This window comes from Aedes albopictus, chromosome 3, assembly GCF_035046485.1.
Source record: "Aedes albopictus strain Foshan chromosome 3, AalbF5, whole genome shotgun sequence".
Taxonomy (NCBI): Eukaryota; Metazoa; Arthropoda; class Insecta; order Diptera; family Culicidae; genus Aedes; species Aedes albopictus.
The window spans coordinates 147,389,402-147,414,891 of NC_085138.1; the positions used below are offsets into that span (position 1 = coordinate 147,389,402).

Here is a 25,490-nt window from a genome sequence, read left to right on the forward strand (position 1 = left end):
TTGTTTGACATCAGCAGAGGCATCTATTGCTAAGAACGTAGTAGTTTGCAACTCGTCCGCATAGGTGGCGCCACCATCTAAGTTCTTTGTTTCACGTCCTAGAGACTTGGCGTCTTCGGCAAAGTTGTTTATTTTGGCAAAATAAACAACTCTTTCTCAGACGTCAAAATTACACAGCCTACTGTTTTCGAGTTATTTGAAAAATAAAAACCAATCAATGAAAAAACAGTTTTTGAGCTAATTTTGACATTTTTACCAAAAACCATGTGAGTTAAAATTTTTTACTAATGCATATGTGTCAAACCAAACGTACGTACGGGAATATATTGAATATGATCATTCAAAGTTAAAAATAACAATACAAATTCGAAAAAACAGTGTGAATTTCATGCTTTAATATCTCACAAAGCGCAAAAAATCGCAACTTCAAATTTTCAGCAAATACGAAGCAATACTAGGTGAACATATTGCCAAAAATTTGGAGAGGTATTTTTTGGTGTTTTTGAGATAATAGCTTTTTAATAACAGTATAAATATAAGTAGTGCCAGCATGTAATTTTTTACTGTTACACATTAGAGAGTTTATGTCTTCGAAAAAGTTGTTCATTTTGACTAAATAAACAACTTTTTCTTAGACGTCAAAATTCCACGGCCTACTGTTTTCGAATTATTGCGTATAAACTAGATGTATTGATAAAAAATGACTATAAAACACATTTTGATGCAAAAGTATGAACTATTTTTATTGTTTTTACTTTTACGATACATAGTACGTCAAGCAAATGTCACGTCAACCACACAGAGGAATTTACTTCATAAAACAAATCATCGTCGGCGTCATACCTATGAGTCTAAGAAAGACAACATGATCGGCCGACAAAGAACAGACAAAAATCTTATAACTTTGAAAACCTATTTTCACTCTCCTCTTTTTCCGGGAGATTTCTCACGCCTGATTTTCGCTGAAAATTGGCATAGGGGAGGATCCCATTTTCGTGAGAATGAGCGAAAATTCTGAATGCTGACCATAACTATTGAACCAAAAGAGATAACGATCGTCTCCGCGTACAAAATGACGCGTTTTCAAATGATCTATAAGTGACTCTTGGGCGACTTTGATAGAAAACTGACACTGAAAAAAAAATACTGCCAGAAAACCGGGTTTTTTTTTGAACCACCCTAAGGACAAGGTATTTGGAGCACATAGCTCAAATATTGTAGAGCACCATTTCAAATAACCGTTAAACGAATTTGGATGAAAATGCATCACTGATGATGAATATGTAATTCCTGGTTGAATCTTTGGAAAATTCTTCGAGAAATTTTCAGCAGATTTCCTAAGGGAATAATGAAAAATCTATTACAGTAGACGTTCGATAACTGCAACATGCTTACGTTTCACTTAGCGAACAAAAATCCGATAACTGCAACGCCTGACAGTGTCAATAAACCATCAACTGACGTAAAATGAACGCGAACTTCATCCGACTGTTCATTTGGGCTAACATGGCGCACCATTATGACGGATGGCGGTGCGATAACTGCAAAATTGTTGCACTTACCGGACTTGCAGTTAAAAAGCATTGCAGTTAAACCGTTTGCACCGACCGAACGTCTACTGTACAAACCCTTTTCAGAAACACTGAAAGAACACATCAGAATCCTTGCAAAATCTTTTAGAAATCCTGAAAAACCCGTAAAGCAGATTTTCGGAACAAATCTGGAAAAATACAAAGGAAAATTCTCTAAAAAATGCCTGAAGAACTCATTCGGTATTGTACTTTCTTCGAGTTTTCTCTTAAGATTCTTTCTAGCGATTTCTTTAAGGATTTCATCTTTGATTCCTTTATAGTCTTTTTTAGGATTTTTTCCGAGAATTTTTTCACGGATTCTTCCGGGAATTCTTTAGAAAGTTCAGAAACGACTTCCAGAAATATTCTCAGGAATTTTTGCATGGATTCTCCCGGAAATTCTGCGAATATTTCAAAATCCTTGAATTTCTCCAGTAATTCTTTATCCTTCTATGCATTTCTGCTTGAATATCTCCAAGAACTTCTCTAGAAATTCTTGCAAAAATATTTTAGGTATCCATCCAAAGACTTCTCCAGGATTTTCTTATGAATTCCTCCGGGGAAGGTTCTTTGGTAAATCCTCCAAGAATTCAAAAAAAAGTTTATTGTGGAAACTTGATGCTATCAATCCTAGAACAGACGTAACTCACAGGGGTTTTTCCTTCTTCCAAAATTTTAGTTTAAAATAAAATTAATAATAAATATTTAATCCTAGAATATGAAATATACTCCTGATTTTGAATGCCTTCAAAAAAATCTTCAAGAACTTTTTCAGGAATTATACAAAATGACTTTACTCTATACTATCTATACTTCAGCAAATTATCATACAGAAATTCTTCCTAGGATTTCTACAGAAAATTTTCCAAAGATTATTGTTGTAATTGTTGCTACAGAAATTTCACCCAGATTTATTCCAAGGTCTTTTACATTAAATTCCAAGACTCCTCCAGCATTTTTCCAAGAATCTTGACATCTTTACAAAAATTATTCAGCGAATTTTTAAAGAGGAATTGTGCCAAACGTTTCCCAATGATTTCCTCGAAAAATCATTCGATATTTTTTTCAAGCATTCCAACAGGAGTTAATCCATGAATTTCTCTAAAACTTTTTACAAGGTCCTCGTCAGAAAATCTTCCAAGGCAACTTCTGATTCCTCTAAATACTTTTATTTAGAAATTCTTTGCCGAATCACATGATTTCTCCAGGTGTTATTCGAAGGATTCCTCCTAAGAATTATCCTCAAAATTACTTCATGAATGTTTTTAAATAACTCCGTCAATAATCCTATGTGTCGTGTCTTCCCATGTCTTCCAACAATGTACTTCCATAAATTTAGCATTTTATTTCAGACATCCCTCCAAAAATTTTTAATATCCCTTTCGTGACGAACCAGCACAATTGTGCTGTTAAGCAATAACAGTTTTGCATATTTTTCTCATCTGTTTAGATTTTGTTTTATGTGATGAAAATTAATTCACAAATTGAGCCATTACAGATACTTGTATATGTGAAAAACAACTTTTGTTTATGTTGCATGAGAGATTTACCACAACAAGATAAACAAAAAATGAACAAAAAATGAAAAACATGAAAAAGTTTTATCGGACGCATATTTTTTAGTTTTGATTTATCTAGGTAATCAAAGCTTAAAGATTGGGAGTAGTTCTTTCAAACGAGGAACAACAATTATTGTTTTGTTGCGAAATCTAAGAGTTCTAAAGAGCCAAAGTTGAGTCATTTGTATGGAGATTTCGCTTTTTTGCGCTCCGTCACGAAAAGGATATAGTTTACCAAGAATAATTTCATGATTTTTTTTTCTAAATTATTCTAGCAGGAATTATTGCTAGGATTCATACAGAATATTTCCCAAAAAATCAATGAGCTTTTGGAAATTCAAAACTTTCTGCAGTACCGTCGTTCGGGGTGACATTGGGCATAGAAGGTAACACTGGTCCATCGATCCCACGAATTCAATATAAGTCAGAAAATCCGACGGTAGATGCAAACTATCTTAGAATTATGTATTCTAGTAGTCTAGCGCACATGTCGTATTCTAATCGTGCGGAATAGTGGCCCAATGACACCCCGCACGACAGTATATCTTTGAAGGATGCTTCGGATTTATTATTATAATTTTAAAATACCTTTACCACCATTTTTTTTTTCAAACAAGGCTCTGAAAAGTTGTCCAAGATTATTTCATGATTTCCTTGAGAAGTCCTTGAAAGAATTTTCCGGAGAAATCTTTGCAAGAATTACATTAAAAATTCTCAAAGGAAATTTCAAGAAAAACCTTAATAAGAAATGTGGATACAATTTTTGCAAGAATTCATGAATAATTCTTTGAACGAATTCAGGACAAATCATTAGAAGAGTTCCATGAAAAATCATAAAAAGAATGTCCGGACGAATACCTGCGCAACACGGCCACAGGATGCAGTAGTTGTGGTCAAGCATCTGGACGAAATAACGACTGGAATGGTGTTTCAGGTAAATGGAGATTGATCACTAGTCGGAAATTGCAACGACCCGGACTGTTCCGAACAGTGCTAAAAATGCGGCGGAAACGGGCACGTCATGAAATCCGGTCAACTATGTCTGCTTTGCGGATGACATGGACATTACATAGGTATTTCCAGAACTTTCAAAACGATGGCAGAACTATACAGTTGTACACCTGCCTGAAACGCAAAGGTCGGAATTTGGATTAGAAGAAGAACACATTTATTAATTTTTGGGTGGTATTGTAAATTTGATTTATTTTCCTCCATATGGGTGAAAATGTCAACCCAATATAAAACTTTATTCGTCGTGAGACAATTTTGCATTTTATTATGTTGTATCAAGTATTATTGTAAGGACTGTATCGGAAATTAACTATAAACGTTCACAACTGCCTAAAAAATAATCTATTCGAAATAAACATAACTTTATTTTTGGAGATACTATATAAATCTTTTAAATAAAGAATGGCAGTTCAGATTTTCAAAAAATAATCATTTAACTTGCACTTTTATCTCGAAGATTGTACATGTGTTTTTAAAATTTTGGACACCTCCTAAAAATTTTAAATTGCGAAAACTGTGAGAAAATATTCATTTTTTCTCTTATTTTTGCACAAATATATTCATTTCCAGAATGTTCATGATATAACAAAGTTATTTTTATCAAAAAAAAAAATTCCTGCGCAGTTTAGCGTAATTCTTAAAAATGAAAAAAGGCCATTTTTTGAGGAACTCTTTTTTTTATGGGTCTTCAAAGAACGAGTACGCAAATAAAAAATAAATGAAGTTGAAAATTCGCACTTTTTTGTATTGGGAATGTATTTAAATTTATTGAAGAGATTCTCTGGTAAAACGAGAACGGAATCTTATAACCTCTGAAGATATTTTAAATAGAGCGCCAAAGTTCGACCAAAAAGTAGGCGTTTTTCGGACAGACCATTTTCTACATGTTGGAGGTTTTTCTATCTAAAATATAAATTTTAAAAGTCGGTATTGAGTGATATGTTATGTGTACATAACTGCTAGTAATAATCATTTTTTTTCCAGATTTTTTTCCCGTACAATTTTTTTTCGCTATAAATTTTTGAAACGTTAAAAAAAATTTAAAAAATTGCATTTTGTACAGATTGTTATTTTGTGTGGTGTACTCATAGAACCATATTTTCAATAATGCTAAACATTTTTCAAATTTCTTCAAGCTGTTCTAAACTCAACTATATTGTGAAGATTTCATAGAAGAACCGGAATAAAAAGACCAACCGTGCTTCGAGATAGAGCATTTTGAATGTTTATAGTAAATTTCCGATACAGTCCTTATGATGCTATGATTATAAGCGTTAGAAATTTCATTCTATTCGATTCACTGGTTTCCGAGATATGACAGTTTAAAAATTAGTTGTCTAAAAAAAGTGTTTTTTGAGAACGGTTCTGGCTTTGCAAAAGATTAACCAATCTAGCTCAAATTTGTACCAATGATGCACATATAATAGGTTGACAAATAGATTAAATTTAAGATTTTTTGATGCATTGATGAAAAGTTACAGTTTGTTGAACTGTTTTGAGAAAAAAAGTTGCCTATCCCAAACATTTTGGCCATTCCCAATTAGTTTGAGCGGGTGCTCCAAGCAGTAAACGCGATAGCCAGACCATGCTTAGAAAGCGTCCATTAATTACGTCACGCAAAAAATGGCCGTTTTTAACCACCCCCTCCCCTCCCCGCTATGACGCAATTTTTGTATGAGACCTCTTAAATTTATGTATGGGTCGTCACACTTGACAGACCCCCCCTCCCCCCTCAAAACGTGACGTAATTTATGGACGTTCTCTTACCATGCTTACCTAAGCATGGCTTAGGGTAGTAGGTTTGATAATCGGTATGTCCTTGCGGTGTTGCAATTGGGGCGAATGATCCATCTATAGAAAATATTTTTCACAACCATATTCAGAATCATAAAACCTTTTCTCGAGAAGCTGAATTCTGGAATTTGGAATGCACAATAAGACAATGGTGATGCTTTTTGTTGTGGCATATTGTGCACGGTGCTTACTCAGCAATACCTACTCAAAGTAATAAATCGTAAAAGATCGAGAGCGTGGCACCGTGGTGGATGAGCAGAACAACCGGTATCAGCAAAACAAAGAAGATCGCTCATTCAGTCGCGACAAGCCCCTCACGCGGCCGCAGCTTCGGAGGAGGCGGCAACATCGACTTGATTTCAAAGATGCGAATCGTGAATTATTGAAATAAATTGTATGTTACACGGATCGTTAAGTACGAGTTTACTGGTTGATTCGTTGGATGTCTTCCCCCTCTCGTTCGATGGGTATGGTTTGCTTGCGTGTACCGTCAAGGCGCCATTCACCGTGGGGGCTCCATTCACCGTGTGCCTTCAAATATTTTTTCATTATTTCCATATTATGACAATTTCCCTTTAATTTCACCAATACAATGTTGTATTGGTGAAATTGAAGGGAAATTGTCATATCATTCAATCATAATATGGAAATAATGAAAAAATATTCGAAGGCACACGGTTAATGGAGCCCCCACGGTGAATGGCGCCTTGACGGTATTCCAAACGTGCCGCTCCACGGTGGCACTAGTGGCGCAAGATGGCTCATTGGGTTGGATCCACACTGCACTGCACACAGTTGATGGGGCGGAACACGTGTGCCAATTTTGGCACCCTAATTGTAGGGCATGCTGTGGCGGGGCACGTTGGGCGGTAAAATTATAGTTTTCGATAGATTTTGTGCTGGGAATTTAATGCTAACGTAAACAGTAGGTAACTCCTAAATGTGTTGAAACGTGCGCCAATCCGAAACACCGGATAATGTGGAAAACTGTTGATTCTAATAATAGCCATTGGATGAAACATTTAATTGATTTTTATAATTAACAGAAATCATCCAGTAATCCTAGATTGTTTGGGTTTCTGGGATTGATTCATCCAATTCATGCAATTTTGAAACTGTTATAACATTATTGCTGTTATAACTATAGTAAGTTTAATTAATATAAACGTTTCTATTTGATGCTCCTTAGAGACATTAACGAAAAACTTTTAATCTTGATTCTTGGAAAAAATCTCTTAACATTTTTTAAGAATTTTAGGGCACGCTACCAAACGAAATTTCTAAGTAATCTTGGCTGAAAAAACTTTAGGTGGGAATAGCATGAATCTAGAAGAAAATACTGGAAAGGGCATTTTGAGGACCTGCCTAAGTCCTTGTATATGATAACAGAGAATAAATGCTTGCCCACTTTTTAAGAATCGTGCAAAATAACCATACGACTACTGATCACCATATGATAAACAAAAATATAAAAGTCACGCACTGCTATCGGACCTGTCTCTAGTATGATTACTAAGCAACTTTGATTCATGGAGGAATCGTAACATGGGGTAATTTTCAGTTGGGCGTTTCAATCAGATAAGGCTATTTTTGGAAGTCTTTCATGGTCGCACAACCTGAGGTGAGAAAGCAAAAAAAAACTGATTATCTACCTAACCAAAAGCAATGGGAAAAGACCGATGCAAGTTGCGAGCGACAGTCTGCCGTCTTGATGACTCACACTTTCCCCCTATCCTATACCCGACGTCTCCACTAGACAGAAATGTCTTGCCATTTTGCTGGACAGATGTGTCATGACAGAAATGTTTTCTCGCTGTTTGCATGGAAAGCAGCGGTGTTGATCATTTCTGTTACGTTTTCTCTTTCTGGCAGCAAAATGGCAAGACATTTATGTCTAGTGGAGACGTGGGGATAGTCTTGGACAGTCAGTGCACTATATCGTCCAACCAAATAAACATTCAGAAAGGCTGACACCCTAGCTGTCGGGACAATACCGGTGCTGTGCTTTTCGTTGATATTGCTACTCGGCATTAGTCACACCACTGTGCTACACTATCACGGTGTCGTCGGTTAGCGCCGCGCCTGTGGCCTAGTGCCTAGTAGTAAAGGCGGGGTGAATCCAAGTGACGCGGAATCGCTGTTTTCATTCCATTTTCTTTCGTCAAACGATTCGTGATTGATGCTTCTTTAACTGCTCCATATCATCAAATGGAAGAGAGTCTAGAGACATTAACGAATGCGATTTGGTAGGTTGATTTTTCCCTTTTTTTTCTCTGATTTGATGAGCTGAGGTTGTTTGCAGTGACTTTTGCATTTAGATAGTGATTAAGTCAACTGAGAGGTTTGGAAGAAAAGACAGGCAGAATGTTTGTCGAAAGGAAAATAAAAACAAACATCGGGTAGATCTTGTGGCGAAAGAACTTGGTAGAGCGAATCTTTAGAGGCAGGGTATCGCGTCACTTGGGCGGTGGCTTCTATATTCGTCTGTTTGCCATTATAACTCAGTCAATTTTGAACCAATTGACTTGAAATGTTGTACACGGGTAGATACTATACCTATCTCACCACATTCCAAAAGTTGTGTCAATTGGTTCAAATTTGACTGAGTTATAGTAGAAAACAGACGAATATAGAAGCCATCGCCCAAGTGGCGCGATTCCCCACGTGATCTCAAAATGATAACATAGAGGTATACATGGTGTCATCATCTAGTTTACTCTAGGGATACATCTTTCTAAACTAAGATTGACTAATTTCAAAGGAAAACGGCGTTTCACTAGAAACGGATTTTCAAGCATTTTACATGTCAAACTTTCTTAGTGAGAGTGAATCTCGGAAAACCATGGATCGGAACGATATGTGGAGGTTTTACACAACTGTCATTGGCTCAAAGTACAAGATTACGCAAATATTGGCCGCCGACAGACAGGTGAAAAGAGTAGGAGGTACTGAGTAGACTTGATCCCTTTTTTTTAGTTTGCCTGTAACTTCAGAGAAAACACATACCCAGGTCCGATTTTTGCATAGAATGGCAGGTAAACATCTATTGCAAGTTTTTACAAAACAGAAAGACATTAAGGACAAGGTATTTGGAGTGCATAGCTCAAAATTTCTAGAGCACCGTTTTTTAGAACCGTGTGCGACCCTTATAATATTCGGCAAACTTTTGGATAACACTAAAAGGTAAAAGTCATCCATACATTGTTTTTTGATAGCATGCTTATGAACTGAGATAGTAGCAAATGAATGTAACTCTTTGCAAATGGTGAATGCCATCCCTGAAGCTAGTACACTTATTCTTTATTAAGAACACTGATTTATTGGATACTTTTAGCTTCTTCTGATAATTGTTTGTATTTATGACGGACTGGACACTGTATAAGGAACTGGTTAACTAACAAACGGTTATACTGGTGAATTGATAAACGGTTATACTGTTAGAATGGAGTACGATAATGTATAATATGGGATAACACCTTGGATAACACTGAATAATGACTAGTAATGACTAATTGTCTACAGATGATTACTAAAGGCTATTATGATACGGTCGATTACCTTTTAATGGAAGATAGTTCTACATAGTAGTCGTATTTGGCGGGATAATACTACAGATATTATGAGACCATGAGTGCAACTCATTTGAGTGCATTTGCGCTACGGATGCATTACAGTCTGGTTAATATAATACGAACTTATCGTTTTTGACTACAAATATGCGTAAACATACCGCCCCCCCTGGGAGACGTACGGTTAAGTCTTTCAACAAAATCTGTAAACCTTTTTAATGACTGGGATGATTCTTCACGCATACGGTACTGAATGGCACAAATGACTGCTTACTTACTCAATATTTGTCTCCATGTGATCAATATGACCTTACTTCGCTGAGGCGCACTGTTGGCCGTGCTGGATCATTGACGATGCACTCAACGTTGCGGAAGCCGTTCTTGATATGCTTCGTCACAGACTCACTGTCGTACTGATGATTATGGTATCCAGTCGCTGATGTGATGACTGAATGACCTTCCTGGTAACGTTGACATCGTGCAGGTGTGCACTAACCTTGGACTGCGACAAGCGTCGCTTCTTGTCGCTGATCTGATGATAAACTTCTTGGATCCTCTAGTCCAGGGGTTTTCAGATCGTGCACCGCGGCAGTTCCAAAGTTCTGCCTTCATTTCAAAATTCTGTTATCAATGCTATGAATGTACCTCCAAGAATTTCGCTAAAAATCAATACTATAGTAGTACCGTTTACCTCCGAACAACAGCTTATGCAAACCAACAGGGTTCGTTTTTTAATTTGAACTGCTGGTAGCCCTGTGGGGCTTTACTGGTAACCTATTTTGCTGTTTTGATTTTATTCGGCGTTCCGTTTTATCCCGTTTTATGAGCAGAATGAAGTTTGAACCACTTTTAGTTTGTACGATGTGCAGATTAGCGGGTGTCAAATTAAAACGTGTTTAGATTAGAAGCGATCAAACCAACCAACGGGGGCAGACGGTATTGTATAGGACCTGAGAAGGGATCAATGATTCCAATCAGTTTTCCAGGAATTCTATTAAAAATATGTTAATGATTTCAAATGAATCTTTTTCGGATCTCGTGATTTGGCCAGAAAAACCTAGAAGAAATTTACCAAATTCCTTGCCCATTCTGAAAGTGAAGCTTCCAAGGTTTTGTAGGGAGTTTCGGCACAGATTTCTTCAGAAATTGGAAAAACAACGGTAATCATACGGAGACCAAGCAGGAGTACACCGAGGTTTTAAGAACCAGCCCAAAACTTTCTAATGTCGTAAGAAATTTAACAATTAGCCTGTTCAGGACCTTACACGAAAATTTCTAGAAAAAAAAATTCCCAGCAAGAGACCAAATGTTGAACAACTGTGTCACTCGAACGAAGCTGCGACATGTCTGACACTCTATGCTATTTTTTCCGAGGCGATGTATAAAAAGTTACCTAGAATTTACCACAATTTTGAAAAACGCGAATTGATGTGTATTTGTTTTCTCCCAAAACGGACCTATACATCTACAGAAGGATCACCTATGCAGTTGGACGTGATAACCTTAATAAAGATAAGTGACATTTTAACAGACGAACACTAGCGCGAATTTTTCCTCACATAAAAATGAACGTCAAATTAAAGGCTATTTAGATTGCATATGCAAATATTACCCAATCGAATAGGGTAAAACCGGTAAATAATGATGATACTAACATTCAGAGTGACAGTGCAAATGTTTTCCTCACAGTATCACAACTACATCTACAAAAAAAGGAAAACATACATTTGAACGTGATAACCTGTATAGGTAGCAGTGGTATTACTTTCTTCTCAACGAGAAATGACAGTTCAATAATTAGTTGTCTCTTTAGTTGTGTTTTACCCGAACGGTTCTTACTTCGCGAAAAATTCTTCAATCGAGCCCAAATTTGTACCAAAGCATTAGCATTAGCATTAGCATTAGCATTAAGCGAGTCGCACAAATTCGTAGGTGGTACAGTCCTAGACCGCTGTTATGAGGGTTGCCTCCTTCCCGTCCGAACCAAAGCACACAGATTTGGGACTAATCTCTGACTCTTAGACAAGACTGACGCAATCCTCCAATGGTCGAGCACTGTCCTGGCCACGTCCTTGCGACTGCTGAGAGATGGGAAAGGATGGTTAGTTTTGGACACCTATGAAAAATGTAGACAACTCTACGATCTCTCAGGCCTAGGTGTCACGGGAATTTGGGTGTTGTTAGTGGAAGGATAAACTCCAAAGGATACGCTTGGTCAACGTTCAGGCGCACAATTCTTAAGCTGCCGTATATCAGTTGTCTGCCCGATTCATGCTGGTTTCCTCGTCTTCTTGATGGCATTTGGTTTAATTACTATATTCTTCGGTTGAAAATCTGAAATATAAAATAATATTAACATCGTACGTGGAATATGTTACATATTAGTGATACTCTCGCCACAGTTACATATTTTTACAATATAATTTGTATTATACGAAAAATTTACCTGAATCCTGCTGAAACAAAATGATAATTAGCAGTAACATTGAAACACAAGTACATACTATATAAACACAAGAGGACATAAAATTTTGATCTTGGAATATTTATAAATACTATAAATATCAAGATCAAAATTTGATTTGGTAGATCTTACACCGCAACGCACCGTTCTAAGGTGATCTACCCACGTTACGGGTTGTCAACGAAGCCGGCTTGATAGCTTCTCACAAACTCATTCACTTCACAGACGGCGGAAGTTGATCTGTGATAACACTTTGTGTTGTGGCTAATTTTCTGGGCCCGTTTTGATGAGTTCAGCTCCGATACCAGCTGAATTATTGCTCTTCAGCTGCAGGATAGCATTCTTAACTACTCTCAACGTGGGAGTAGACTCATTGGTACTCCCTGATTGGCTGATCGAGCCCAAATTTGTACCAAAGATGCACATATAATAGGTTGACAAACAGTCAAAATTAGAGATTTTTGATGCACTCTATGGAAAGTTACAGCATGTTGATTTGTTTTGTTGGAGAAAAAAAGTTGCCTATCCCAAACATTTTGGCCATCCCCTGTACATTATTCAACTTTTCCATTTGCTGGTTTGGACCACTGATACACTAGTAGTTGATGAACTTATAGTGAAAATTTGAGAATATTTGATGCCCGTCTCGGTTAGTTACAGCTAGTTGAAAATTTCTCGAAAAGTGAAAATTTTACCTGTCCCAGTTATTTTGAGTATCCTCTGTATATCCTTTGCCGCATCCCATATTCGCCAGATTGTTCTGCACCTGGTCCGCCGATCTTGCGAACTGTCCTACAGGTCTTCTTGTACCATCCGGATCTCTTGCAAACGCCAGCTTTGCAGGGTTGTTGTCTGACACTCTCACAACATGCCCTGCCCATCGTATCCTTTCAGTTTTTGCGACCTTCCGGATGCTAGGTTCGCCGTGGAGTGCAGCGAGCTCATGATTCATTCTTCACCGCCACACTTCGTTCTCCTGCATACCACTCAATATAGGGTGTCCCAGAAAGTATGGGCACAACTTTGTATAACGAAAAAGCAAACATTTTCTTAACAAACAACAATTTTTATACATTTGTATTTTCATTCAAAGTATTTTCATTGATACCTGTAAAGAGTTTATACATTTAATAGGGTTTTTGTATGCAGAATATATTAAATGAAAAAACAACTTCAAAAACTTCTGCACAAACTACTTTTTTACGGTTTTGCCAAAAACCCAAATTGGAAACAATTTTTTCGAAATTTTTTTGGCATGATATATTCGAAAACATGTTTCCTTAGATGGTTGATTTAAATTTTTCATAAAAATATGTTTTGCTTGTGCTTACGAGTACTTCAAAATTTTGAGAAAACTGAAAAAATCGCCTTTTCTATTTCTAGATAAGACATGCCCACATACATTTGAGTTTTAAAGAATGTTTTAACGAGAATAAAAATAATTCAATCTATACTTTATACAGCTGGAGCATTTATTTAACTTATAGTGAAATTTAATTGTAGTTTTCTGCACGCTGTGATATTAATTCAGAAGCTTGTTTTCTACTAGTTGAAAATCGGGTTTTCAAAAATATCGATTTTGGTGTTTAAATTCATTTTTCAGGTTCAAAAGTATATGTTTTCAATTCGAACTAAGGGTTGTATAATAGATACGCATGCAGAAATTCACGGATATATTTTTTGAAATTTTTATTGAGCTTAATTTTATGCGCAGAAAACAATTAGTTAAGCGATGCCATTGAAAAATATAGCATTTTGTGCAGAAGCTTTGAAAGGTCTTTTAGGGAATGTTCTACCGCATTCAAAGGAAGTGTAAAATGCAAATTCTAATGATTGGCATTTGGTGTTAATATATTAAGGCAGGATATGTGTGAAAATAAAGATTGTTTATGCATCCATTCCCAAATGGCAGAGCTGCAAAGTTGTGCCCATACTTTCTGGGACACCCTATATGGTCCTAAGCACTCGACGCTTGAACACTTCCATATCCTCCTAGTCCAGATCTCGTCCAACTTCCACCGATAGTGTGCCTTCGCATTTCACGGCTAACGTTAATGTCTGCCGTTAATAATGTTCCTTTGAAAGAGACAAAGTTTTCCACCACCTCAAAAGTGTCCCCGTCGATCGTAACATCGTAAAGAACTCACATTTTGTGAGTTTGTCGGGAGTGGGATTCGATCCTAGGTTCTGGGCGTGATAGTCACGTGCTTTAATCATCATACCAGGTCCGCTCCACAGTTGGATCTTTGCTACTTCACGTTTCAGGCGGGTATACAGTTCTGTCACCGATTCAAATGTTCTATCAACAATACAGAACAGAAAAATTAGCCGGACTTCGTGAAAACGGTGCCCCGGAGTACCACATAACACCTTACAGTGTGCATTGAACAGCATTCATGATAATCTATCACCTTGTCGCAGTCCCCGACGAGATTGGAACGAACTAGACAGATCGCCCGAAACCCTTACGTAGTTTTTTACATTGTCCATCGTTGCTTTGATCAGTCTAGTGAACTTCCCGAAGAAGCCGTTCTCGTCCATGATTTTCTTCTGTGCTCTGTGTGATCGATACTGTCGTACACCGCTTTGAAGTCGATGATGGTGGTGCGTTGAGACCTGGTATTTGCGGCATTTTTGGAGGATTTGTCGCACGGTGAAGATCTGCTCCGTTGTCGAGCGGTCGTTAATAAAACCTGCTTGATAACGGCTCACTTTACCTTACTAACAAATATGTACTACTTTCCAAGATGCAGGGGAAATCGATCGCCAATACCAACAGTTGTCGAATAAAAATACCTTCTTTTGTCCAATAACCTTGAGGATGTGGCTGAGGCCGCTATTGACTAAAAAAAGGTTGAACTCTCAAATAGTGCATATTCAAAGCGGTAGAGTCCCAAACTCCATTCATTGGTTCTTTGAGCAGCTATGGTCAATTGCGGAGTAGCAAATAGGATTAGTTCTGAGTAATAAGTTCCCTACATAGGGGAACTTACGTATTTTCGGCAGTTTTGTTCTCTTGGTCAAGAAGGGTTTTTTGAAACCTGTTGGCCTCACGTCCTTCCCAACCAAGATGAGTTATATGCCCAAATTTCAGGCAATTTAGCCCACAAAAATCCTACATAACGAAGAGAACAAACCTGCCGATAATACCCTTTGTCACCCTATGTAATTTTATCCTTCGTCTCATCTGAGCCGGTCCTGACCCCAACAAACGAAAGTCACAATTCAATGTTCCTACAATCAACTAAGAGCCACAATGTCTAGTCCGCTCAGCATCACAACTTACATACAAACAACAAGCCTGCCCACTACAGACTTCAGCGTGGTTCTTTGTTTGTTTATTCCCTTGAGATCAGATGGTGGCTGGAGAGCAACTTGCCCACAATATTGTAAATAGCTGGTGGCAAGAACCGACGATGGTAAACCCATGCTGGCGAATGCTAATGTAGTATGACCCTGAAAGCATAAGCGAGCTCATTGGCTTGTCTCTCTGCCTACTTCACAGCAGTGCGCTTAGTTGCTTATTATATGCCGCCGACTGACGATCATATTTGTTCAACACAGCATTCGTAAGTTGGAGTCGCTCCGCGCACGGGTCACAACAAAGTGAAATTGAAAACTGGCTCGTTGTTAACCCGTTCGTTCAAGATCTACGCCTTTGGCCGCTGGGTCTGCTAGTTACTACAAGGTCGTCCACTAACTTTAAGCGCTCTCGGAAGTCCTCTTTCGGTAGTAATTATTTCGCATACAATTGAATTATTACATTAATACGATTCTCAGTGTTCGTTTCCATACTTACCTGGTTATTCACATTCTTTTATTACAGACAGCCTACCTCGAGAGGTACACCATCGCCATAAACGTGCGCATTCCAACACAAGTGCATAAACCCACCATATTCTTCCGTGAGAAAGCTTCCCGAACCGTGTCCACTGCCGTACAAGTTAGATAGACACATAAGGGGCACCCACTCGGAGGCTAGTTGCTCCCCGTTGAAACCGCCCCCGCACTTCGGTCATAGTGGAGAAGAAACTGAAAAGCGGCAAGATGGCCAGTACTGGCGATATCTGGCTACAGTGGTTTTCTTGCTGCTTCCAGCAACCGCAAAGTCCTCGACGGCGGCGACATCACCAGCGGCTGCGGATAGACCGCTCGATGATTGGGAATCCCACCAATTTTGTGCATACTGGTGAGTGGTATTCAAGTGTTTTTATTGGGTTTATTCTGGTTGTTGTGCTGAAAGCTGCCGCGTAATGTTATTTAAAAATTGATCACCAATTCTTATACCTACTTATTTCCTGTGTTGCTTTTGCGACTATAACAAGTAGTAATAGCATGCCCATCAGAGTACAATCAAAATTGATATTTGCTGTGTAGTTGCCTTATTTGCCTGTTTCGGGCGTAAGAATCTTCTAAACAGGGTAACCCCAACTTAAGGCGAGTAGTTAATTATGATCTATGAAAAAGATGCTCGATCGCTATGGGAGCTTGTGGGGTACCTGGGAATCCTAAAAATGATTTGTCAATGTAGGGCTCTAGCATGGTGGACCTTTTACCTTGATACTCATGGGTTTTTATAATGAGTGGTTTGGTGAGGTTAACTGCTTCACAAGAAGCCAGTTAGCTAGGACACCTCTAAGGAGAGTTGGAACACTACGAGGTAGCCATGCACGAAGTCCAAGAGTAGGGAACCAATTGCACCCCGATTAGTGTGTCGAAAGAGGTTATTGATGAGGAAAATCAAAAGGAATAGAGATGGGATTTCTTCAATGGAGGTGGCTGCGCAGCAATGACTCCATCATCAACTTTGCGTTCTCGAAGTCGTACATCAGCAAGGACATCGAGCGTTGAGACTTCGCAAGTCAACGTTGGCGGCTAAACAAGACCATGATCAACACATGACAACTGCGGAAGCAGTAGAACCTGTGAAACTATAGGTGCCGAAGTCTACCCAGACGGAGGTCTTTGCGTTTGCAGGGTACGCCTGACACCATTTCTTACAAAAAGTAATCTCAGAGGCTTGTTAAGTAGTCAACAGTTGTGGAGCTACCAGGCGGCAATCGCAAGACCAGCAAGTTGGACTCCGACCAGGCGTCCCGGAAAGCTGGACTGAAAAGGCTGGCTCGTGTGGGATCGAAGGGAGCAGAGAGTTGCGACATGTGTAGATCCTCATCAGCTATCACATGTTAGGGCTTGCCAGGGGGAGGACACTTTATGGATCCTATAGGATAGGAAGAAAAAGAAAATGAGGCACGCTATGTCCAAAGGGAAGTATTATGAAAAGTGAATGTACCTCAAAATTTATTCGCTAGAACCGTTTTTTTTGTACCTCTAGATTCAGAATATGTACGATTTAAAATAATCCATCTTGGGTTTTTTCCCATACATTTTTATATGGGATGAAATTAACCCTAAAATGACTTTTTTCGCCATTTGTATGGGAAAATAGGAAAAAAAAATCAAACAAATCAAAAAAATCGAAAAACCCAAGATGAAATATTTTAAATTGCACAGATTCTGAAACTAGAGGTCCAAACCTACGATTCTATGGAATAACATTTGAGGTACATTAGATTTTCATAATACTTCCCTTTGGACATAGCGTGTGAAGAAGGAGGAGGAACAGAAGCTTAGGGATGCTAAGCCAAAGAAAGGCCTGAAGGGAAGGTGTTAGGGAGAGAAGATTTGTTACGTAAGGGAATTTTCACGATTTTTTGACTCCTCCACTCCCCCTTACAAATATGAGAATCCAATTATTTTTGTATGACACGAAAGATTTTTCGAAGCCCCCTCCCCCAATGGACAGCTCCAAGGGTGCCGCCTACAAGTGTTTGGTGGAAGGATTTCTTGAAGTGGGTGTCGAGGTGAGAACTCTTACCGCTGAAGCAACTCCAGAGATTAAAAAAACATTGATGAGGCGAATGTGGAAGAGCTCGTCACGGCACTGCGCTAACAGTGTGAGGTGCAGGTGGCCACCGCAGCCGTCCGGCTACGGAAAGGCCCGGCAGGGACACAGGCGGGCTTGGTACAGCTACCAATGACGGACGCTAACAAGTCCGTTAACCCGGGAGCGGTCGCGTCGTGTACTGAGTACACGCACCATGAAAAAAGCACGCTTGTGGTACACAGCGTGAGCGTGGCGTCGTTGCAGGTAGTCAAAGACGCGACTGCTCGAGGGTTAAAGTAGGTATGCTTGGAGTGAACTGGTTGGTATGTCCGCTAGGCATACACGAGCCACTGCAGGTTTGCTTCAGGTATCTTGAACCAAGACACAAGTCGTGAGACTGCAAAAGTCCTGACCGAAGAAATCTAAGGCTCAAGGCTGCACAAACCCTCCAAAGTGCTTGATTCGATCCTGAGAATCGGCAAACAACAAACAACTGGTTCATGGTGTCCACTGCCTACGAGGGCTTCCTGGTCGCCAAGGTGAACGAGGTCTTTTCCTATAGTTGCTATGTACCTCCATGGTGGTCGATCGAGCAGTTCACTCAGATGCTAGACTGTATGATGACCGTACTAATAAGGCGAAGGCCGGTGGTATTAGCGGGTGACTTTGATGTCTAAGCCGTGGAATGGGGAAGCCGTATCACGAACCAGCGGGGTCAGATCCTGGAGGCACTGGCCATACTAGATGTCGACCTGGCTAATGTCGGTACCAAGAGTACCTTTAGTCGGAACGCTGCGGAGTCGATAATTGATGTTACTTTTTGTAGTTCTGGCCTAACAAGTAGTTCGAACTGGAGACTGGACAAAAAGGCCTGCTTTGTCAGAGTGCCAATGCGAATCCACGGGGTGATGCCTACAGGATCGTGATGGCCAAAACGAGAGGTGTAATGGCTCCTACAGAGCAATCTCCAGAGTTGTTGGAGGGGATTTTTCAGCATCATGATCCTAGTCCTTGGTCTGCTTTCGTAGGGCAGCCGGGGACTGGGGCTGGCGATTAGGGGAGGGTCGCCGATGTGGTCGTGATGATCGACGATAAGCTCACCTTTGGTAGCCACGTTGATTACGCCTGTAAGAGTGCCTCCACAGCTATAGTGGCACTGTCCCAGATGATGTCCAATAGCTCTGCGGTGTACGCCAGTAAGGGCAAGCTTCTAGCTAGTGTCGCTACGTCCATACTAAGGCATGGCGGCCCGGCGTGGGGCACTACGCTAAGTACCGAAAGCTACCATGGTAAGCTGGAAAGTACTTACAGGATGGTGTGCCTGTGTCATTACTGGTATGGTGCCTATCGGCATCCTTATCAGGGATGGCCTCCATAGTCAAATGGCAGCGCGCATGGGACAGTTCCATCAAAGGAAGGTGGATCCATAGGTTGATACCGAGTTTAGATAGTGGATAACCGGCGCCATGAGGAAGTAACATTCCACCTGACACAGATCCTTTCAGGCTATGGTTGCTACACCATTTCGGGCATGGGGGTTCTCCCGAATGCCCTGTTTTTGCTGGTTTAGAGGAAACGACGGAACACGTTTTATTCGTGTGGCCGCGTTTCCGCACGATGCGTGACCGCATGCGTGCCACATGCGGGGAGGACACAACTTGTCCAGAGGATGTACAGGGTTGAGTGTGGCTGGAATGCAGTTTCAACGGCTATCACCCACATCGTCTTGGATCTACAGAGGAGGAGGCGCGTGAAATCGGAGTTCAGATGCGGTACAATAGGTGGTCCAGGGGTTCGGAGACGGCTTTGTAGGTCATACCGGTGCCCTGCGGTCGAAACGGACCCTTACAGCGATTAAGTGACTGCGGAGAGGAAGTCCTGGTAGCGTTCATGTCATGGCGTCGGTCTACTGGGTTGGATCCGAGCCCGCGGTTGGAAAGGAGTCCCCGGTAAGTTCCGGGGCAGGTGGGACCCTACTGTCAGCAACCTTCTCTGCCCATGATCGCATATCAGTCCCATCTTTGCTGGGTTTCCTATTCATATGGGACAATTATGCGATCATAGGCAGTTCTGGTGCAGGGTAGTGATATCCTTGCCTTCAGCAGGTCAGATTTAGGTTGCACGTAGGCATCAGTTCTTGATGTCTGCATAACAGTTGGGCATGGACGTGATGGTTGAGCTAGCTCACCTTCCGAGAACAAGAGTAGTGGTGAGGACCAGTCGAGAAATTGGCTAAGCCAAGCGCCAGCATACTACCGTGATGAACTCTTCAAAGCGAGTCATCGATGTTCGTTGCTGCATGCTACGCAGCAACACCTTGAGGGTGCGATGTGCACTAGTTCCTTTCTGAAGCAATGCCTTGATAGTTCCGGCGAGACGAAGGGTTCGGGGACCACGGGAATGTTGTTTAGTGGATCGGGGAAATTGTAGTTCTGGCTTCTACTTTGACTATTGGAGGTGGTGCCAAACATGGTGTCAAGTTTCCTAATTTTACGGGGAACTCCCTGTTCCAGGTAGAGGTTACGATAAGAGTTACTAGTTAAGAGGCTCAGGACCTTATTGGGGTCTAGTTTATTCTTTCTGGCTCGTGTTACCGAGTCTTCATCAAACACATGGGGTTCTTTATCATTGTGATGATGAGGTTGTCACCTTAGGTGTAGCTTCCGTTGGAGTAGCATTCTATATTCAGTAGTTGGTTGCTGGAGCGTATTAAGGTGAAGATATGACGAAGTCCCAGCTGAAATTTTCAAGAGCACAAATCTGAAAAACTGGATATCGGATTGCGCCGAAAAGTTGATCGATTAGTTACCTTCTGCTGGTGACCAATCGATCATCTTTTCAGCGTAATACGACAATCGGATCTTCAGATTTGTGCTCTCGAAATTTTGAGCTGTGGCTTCGTTATATATTCACCTTAAGCCGCTGGTGAATATTTTCTCGGGCGCACCTTATCAATCTGCTAGAAGTTATACGGTTTGCAGTGTATATGCTATACTGCAATCAGCAATACAGTCAGTAAAGCACGCTACTCTTACTAAGCCTTTAATCGTTGTCATCACAGTCGTCGAAGTATGAGGTACAGAATGCTCCTTCTTAGTTGTAGACCGTTTTCCACAGTGGCACATAAGTTTCGTAGTACCTATTAAATTTTAATTTGATAAAATGTCATAAAGCCGAGGCCCGTGGCGCAAGTGGTCACACGTTTGCTTCATAAGCAGATGATCATGGGTTCGATCCCAGCCCCGGCACTTTCGTCAGTTGTTTTTTTCCCCTAAAAGCAGCTGACAGCTGCTGATAGGGAGTCAGCTCTTATGAGCCCATGGATCAAACGGACCCGGATATACTTGGGCATCGGCGAACGGCAACTCACAATGGGCCCCCAATTGGACTGGAAAAAGAAACAATCACCAGCTACACATCAACATCCTCGTGCTCATCATTCTACCATGATAGGGTAGAAATTGAAACCAGCGCGAAAAGCAACTAGTTTGATATAGTAGAATAATAGAATACATTTAGGCGCTGTAAAAAAGTGGAAGTGCAGCTGCCAATTGGAATCGCTCATGTAGTGCCCTAGTGGACAAAAGAGCTGAAAATTCGGTTAAGTGGTTAAGAATTTAAAAAAATGTCATAACGTTGCATTGGTTAGTCAATGTCGGATAGTATGCATGGTATCCATTTTCTTAAATTCTTAGGAGTTTTTTTTAACTGTGATATTTTGAAAACTCACGAGTGTTGTTATTCTTACTTTCAAAAGCTACCCCTGTCTGGTCCGTCAGTAATTGAAACCCGATCGCAATCAGCATTGGCACCTTCTTAATGCGTTGATGCGCTTATTCATATCGGGTCCTATTAGCCAAGATCTTACTCATCATGGTCACTCAAATTACACATTTGTTTTTTCTAACCGTTGCAGGCCACATCGGTTCCAACGACGTCGAGCTCTCGACGAACCACCTCTCGGCGATACAAAACCAAATGCAGAGTAAAGGTGGCTACGAAATGAACTCGCTAAGACTACAGGTAAGTAAGGCACCAGCAGCAGTGATGACTTGACGGACACTGCTTGGCCGCCGACTAATGCGTTTGGCTGTAATTATAATCACCGACTACCAAAGTGGCTGGTTACGCCATTTTAAGCTCAATTAGCAATTTGGCTCATCTTTTTTTTGTCTTTCTTTTGGCGCCGCTTTCATTTCGTAGGCCTGCTGATAAGCCGTGATACGCCACCGTCCGTTAATTTATTCCTAGTTTTTAAGGCTATTATGCTTTCGGAACAACAACACTGTACACACAATCCACCCGGATCAACATTACTAGGAGAGATTAATTAGCAGAAACAATTACACATTATCTTGGAAGTCCGGCGAACGGAACGAAAGGTGTAATTAATTAGCGCAAAATGGGGAAGAATCGTTGGAGGTCACACAAAACGATTACCACAAAGCATTTCAGCTTCAACGTCTTCCTTTCGGAACATTGAAACTTCAGAAAAGTTTATCCACTACTAGACTATAGCCGAATTCAACTCGGAACAAAAATATCCATAGATTCCGAATATCAGAAATAGAAGCCTTATTAAAACTATCGCAGCTGATGCGAATAGCGTGTAATGAAAGAGATGTTTTCTACGCGAATTTGAATGAATGTTATTCCTGATGGAGATAATTTTTAGAATATGAAGAATTTTTAATGAATAAATCGTGGTGCTTCACTAAGAGATCAAAACTAAAATAGTAATAAACTAATAACAAAATGTGCCACAAGTGCACAGATGTAAATCATTGTACATAGTTCCTTGAATTAAAAAGAAAAGTGTCAATTTATATCGCATAATATTATACTCTCACTCCTAGCCATGTAAGTCTATCGAAATAAAACTGAATTGACTAAAGAGAACACTGCCTTGGGGAGAAAATTCCTTCGTAATGCCTTACGGTTAGTAATGTAATAATCCACGTCCTCAGAATTGTGTAGGCGATATTTTGACCAGTTTTATTTTAACATCGGTTTAAGAATACATACAACAATAGATATAATAAAACCTGAAAAACATTGTTTTGAAATATTAACAAGAACAATTGTTATTGTTGTAATATCCGAAAATTCCTTTTTGGAGAAAGGCAAAAGACGCATGGTAGGTGGGATAATCAGATATTTACTAGAATCAACAAGCATCGGATCTGAATATTCTTAGTTCTGGAAACAATCGTGAAATTGGCTTTGCCTTGAAATGTGGCCAATTCAAATTTTAGTCGACTTATTGTTTTTCATTCGACGATGAAGCTCCGCATTGGGGATCCAGTTGTGAGGAGACCATCATCGTTGAGTGTTCCAGGTTTACTGGCGTACAACAGCACAGATTTCACGTTTGAGTTGCAAATTCAAATCTTGGTACCGTAATCCGGGGTCAAATTGATCATTTTAAAACAACTTTTGCGGATAGCATCAGTGGCAATTCAAATATTGCAAAAAGAATTTCTCTAAAACCAGTACCCAGTGGATCTTCATGGAACCATGTGAAAGAATTTTGTTCAACAAATTTAAACTTTAAGTTAAATAACTCTAATAATTAAAAAATTGGAAAGGCCACTTTGGGGCGAAATTGATCAGTATACAAATCAGCATCGGATGGAAATGAAAACGTCCTTCTCCTCTTAATTTTGCTCTTCTGAAAAAAAATCTTACATCTAGTGAATTTAATACTTTAAATGCAAAATTAAATTTTGAAATTATCCCTTAAACGCCTAGAGGTAGGCAATTTCATTTGAAATAAGTGATTTCTATCACAATAAATGACCATTTCCCCATAAAATGAACTTTTTATAACTATTTCATGTTCTGCTTAGCTGCATAACATCCCAACCAAGGCTCCACAAAATATTAAAACAGAGAATTTACGGGAAGTCCTATTAGCAATTGATTATTTAGTAGCAATGATTTCAGCTAAATGAGAAATACTTTGCAAATTCTTTAAAAAAAATAAGGCAAAACTAACTTTTTTCTAAAAAATAAAAGTCTACACTCATCTCTAGACATCTACGAATCAGATGACGTAAAAAGTTTAAGATCATTACGACGCTTAAGAGTTCCTACACGAAGAAAAATTTCCATATTGAATGTATAAGAATATGTTATATATTTTTGCCATTTCGTTTTCCTTTTAAAACTAATTTGAGAGTGTAATATAAATCATAACACATAATGAATAAAAAGTATAAGTTTAACTTATGAATGTCATTCATCTTTTGTAATAAGCGCTATTAGACGTGTTATGGCGTTTATTAGTTAAATCTTATAAAGCTTATAACCGTATATTTTGATTTAAATCCTGAATATTTTACTTCTTTTTTGTTTTTTTTTTGTAATAGTGATAACAAAGTTTTGAATTCGATTCGCACATTGCTGTTTTATTCAATCTTTTAATCGACACCAACACATCGCGCTTGGAAGAAAGCTCCGGCAAAGCACTGCGATCTAGATTGCGTTGGTTTTACGAGACCTTCTAGTGGCCGTGTCGACGATGTAGCTGGAGATGTCGTTAACACCGTTGCTCCACTTTTCGTACGGATCGAGCGGTTGAAGTACCGTTGAAGTGGCTGCACCTCATCGACGAAAGATTTCTGACTGTATGCGCTGTTGAAGGCTTTGGAGACGGTGTTTGTGTCGAATGGAGATATGCCTCCGTTGAATTGCGATGGAAAAATGGATATGTCCGGCAGGGTGAGTTCCGATTTCGGGTTCTGCTGGACGGGCAGCTGTCATTAGTCATGATGTGGCTGCTGGCACCGATGATTTCGTTGTTCCGGACAGTGTGGGGATTTTCCGGGACGCTCTGTCGATGAGAAAAGTTCAATGAGCTATAGCGTAAAGATAATTTAGTTATTAATTAAATAATTATTATACCCACCATGATTTGCAACTGCTTTTACACTGAGGTTTACAGAATACAAAAAAAATGCCACAATGGCTTCCTCCGCGAGTTCCTACGTTGACGACGACGACGACACCGTTTGTTTGTGGTGGAGGAAGTTTTCAAAACCAAACCTTACAAAATATATTAGAAGAATGTTATACTTTTCAGCCATAACACAAAACTTATACATGGTATAAGTCAATGTTATAGTTAATAATAAGTTCTTTCATGAACACAATAAGTTGATGTTATGAAATTAATTAAAGCGTATCTAATAATAAGCATGAGATGATATTTATGAAGAATATCATTAAATTTATTTTCGTGAAGGAATTGCAATGTTGTACCCGAATGATCAATTTCACCCCGCTGATCAATTTGACCCCGGTTTACGGTACTTACCTTATCGACCAGGCTAAGGCCGGGGGTGGCTTCTACTGTACATAGTCTCCATTCCACTCGGTCCATGGCTGTTTGTCTCCTGTTCCGCACTCTGCGTAGGGTCCGCAGATCGTCCTCCACTTGGTCGACCCACCTAGCACGCTAGCATATCATCAGCGAAACCGAGCAGCTGAACGGACTTCGTGAAAATCATTCCACTCGTATTTATCCCCGCTCTCCTAATTACACTCTCTAAAGCAATGTTGAACAGCAAGCACGAAAGACCATCACCTTGCCGTAACCCTCTGCGAGATTCGAAGGGACTCGAGAGTGTCCCT

At 39.8% G+C, this 25,490-nt stretch overlaps 1 protein-coding gene and 1 long non-coding RNA gene across 4 annotated transcripts in view; one reads left to right on the plus strand and one right to left on the minus strand.

Moving 5' to 3' along the window:
- The window catches only part of LOC134284013 (CDC42 small effector protein homolog), an 84,833-nt gene extending 62,418 nt beyond the window's left edge, over positions 1-22,415 (plus strand). For 2 of the 3 annotated variants that reach the window (XM_062856289.1, XM_062856290.1), the window contains exons 2-4: positions 15,795-16,157; positions 21,772-21,878; positions 22,059-22,415. In XM_062856289.1, coding sequence (XP_062712273.1) covers positions 16,016-16,157; positions 21,772-21,878; positions 22,059-22,067 — 258 coding nt within the window. In that variant the 5' untranslated portion in view covers positions 15,795-16,015 and the 3' untranslated portion in view covers positions 22,068-22,415. Of the gene's footprint in view, positions 1-15,325; positions 15,698-15,794; positions 16,158-21,771; positions 21,879-22,058 lie in introns of those variants that run through there. The other variant, XM_062856291.1, reaches the window with a different exon arrangement.
- Positions 22,416-23,970: 1,555 nt separating this feature from the next.
- Positions 23,971-25,092, minus strand: LOC134289786 (uncharacterized). The gene is made up of 2 exons (XR_009998665.1): positions 24,766-25,092; positions 23,971-24,690 (listed from the first exon to the last, which is right to left on the minus strand). It is a non-coding gene; the product is annotated as an uncharacterized LOC134289786 (long non-coding RNA).
- Positions 25,093-25,490: the final 398 nt, after the last annotated feature.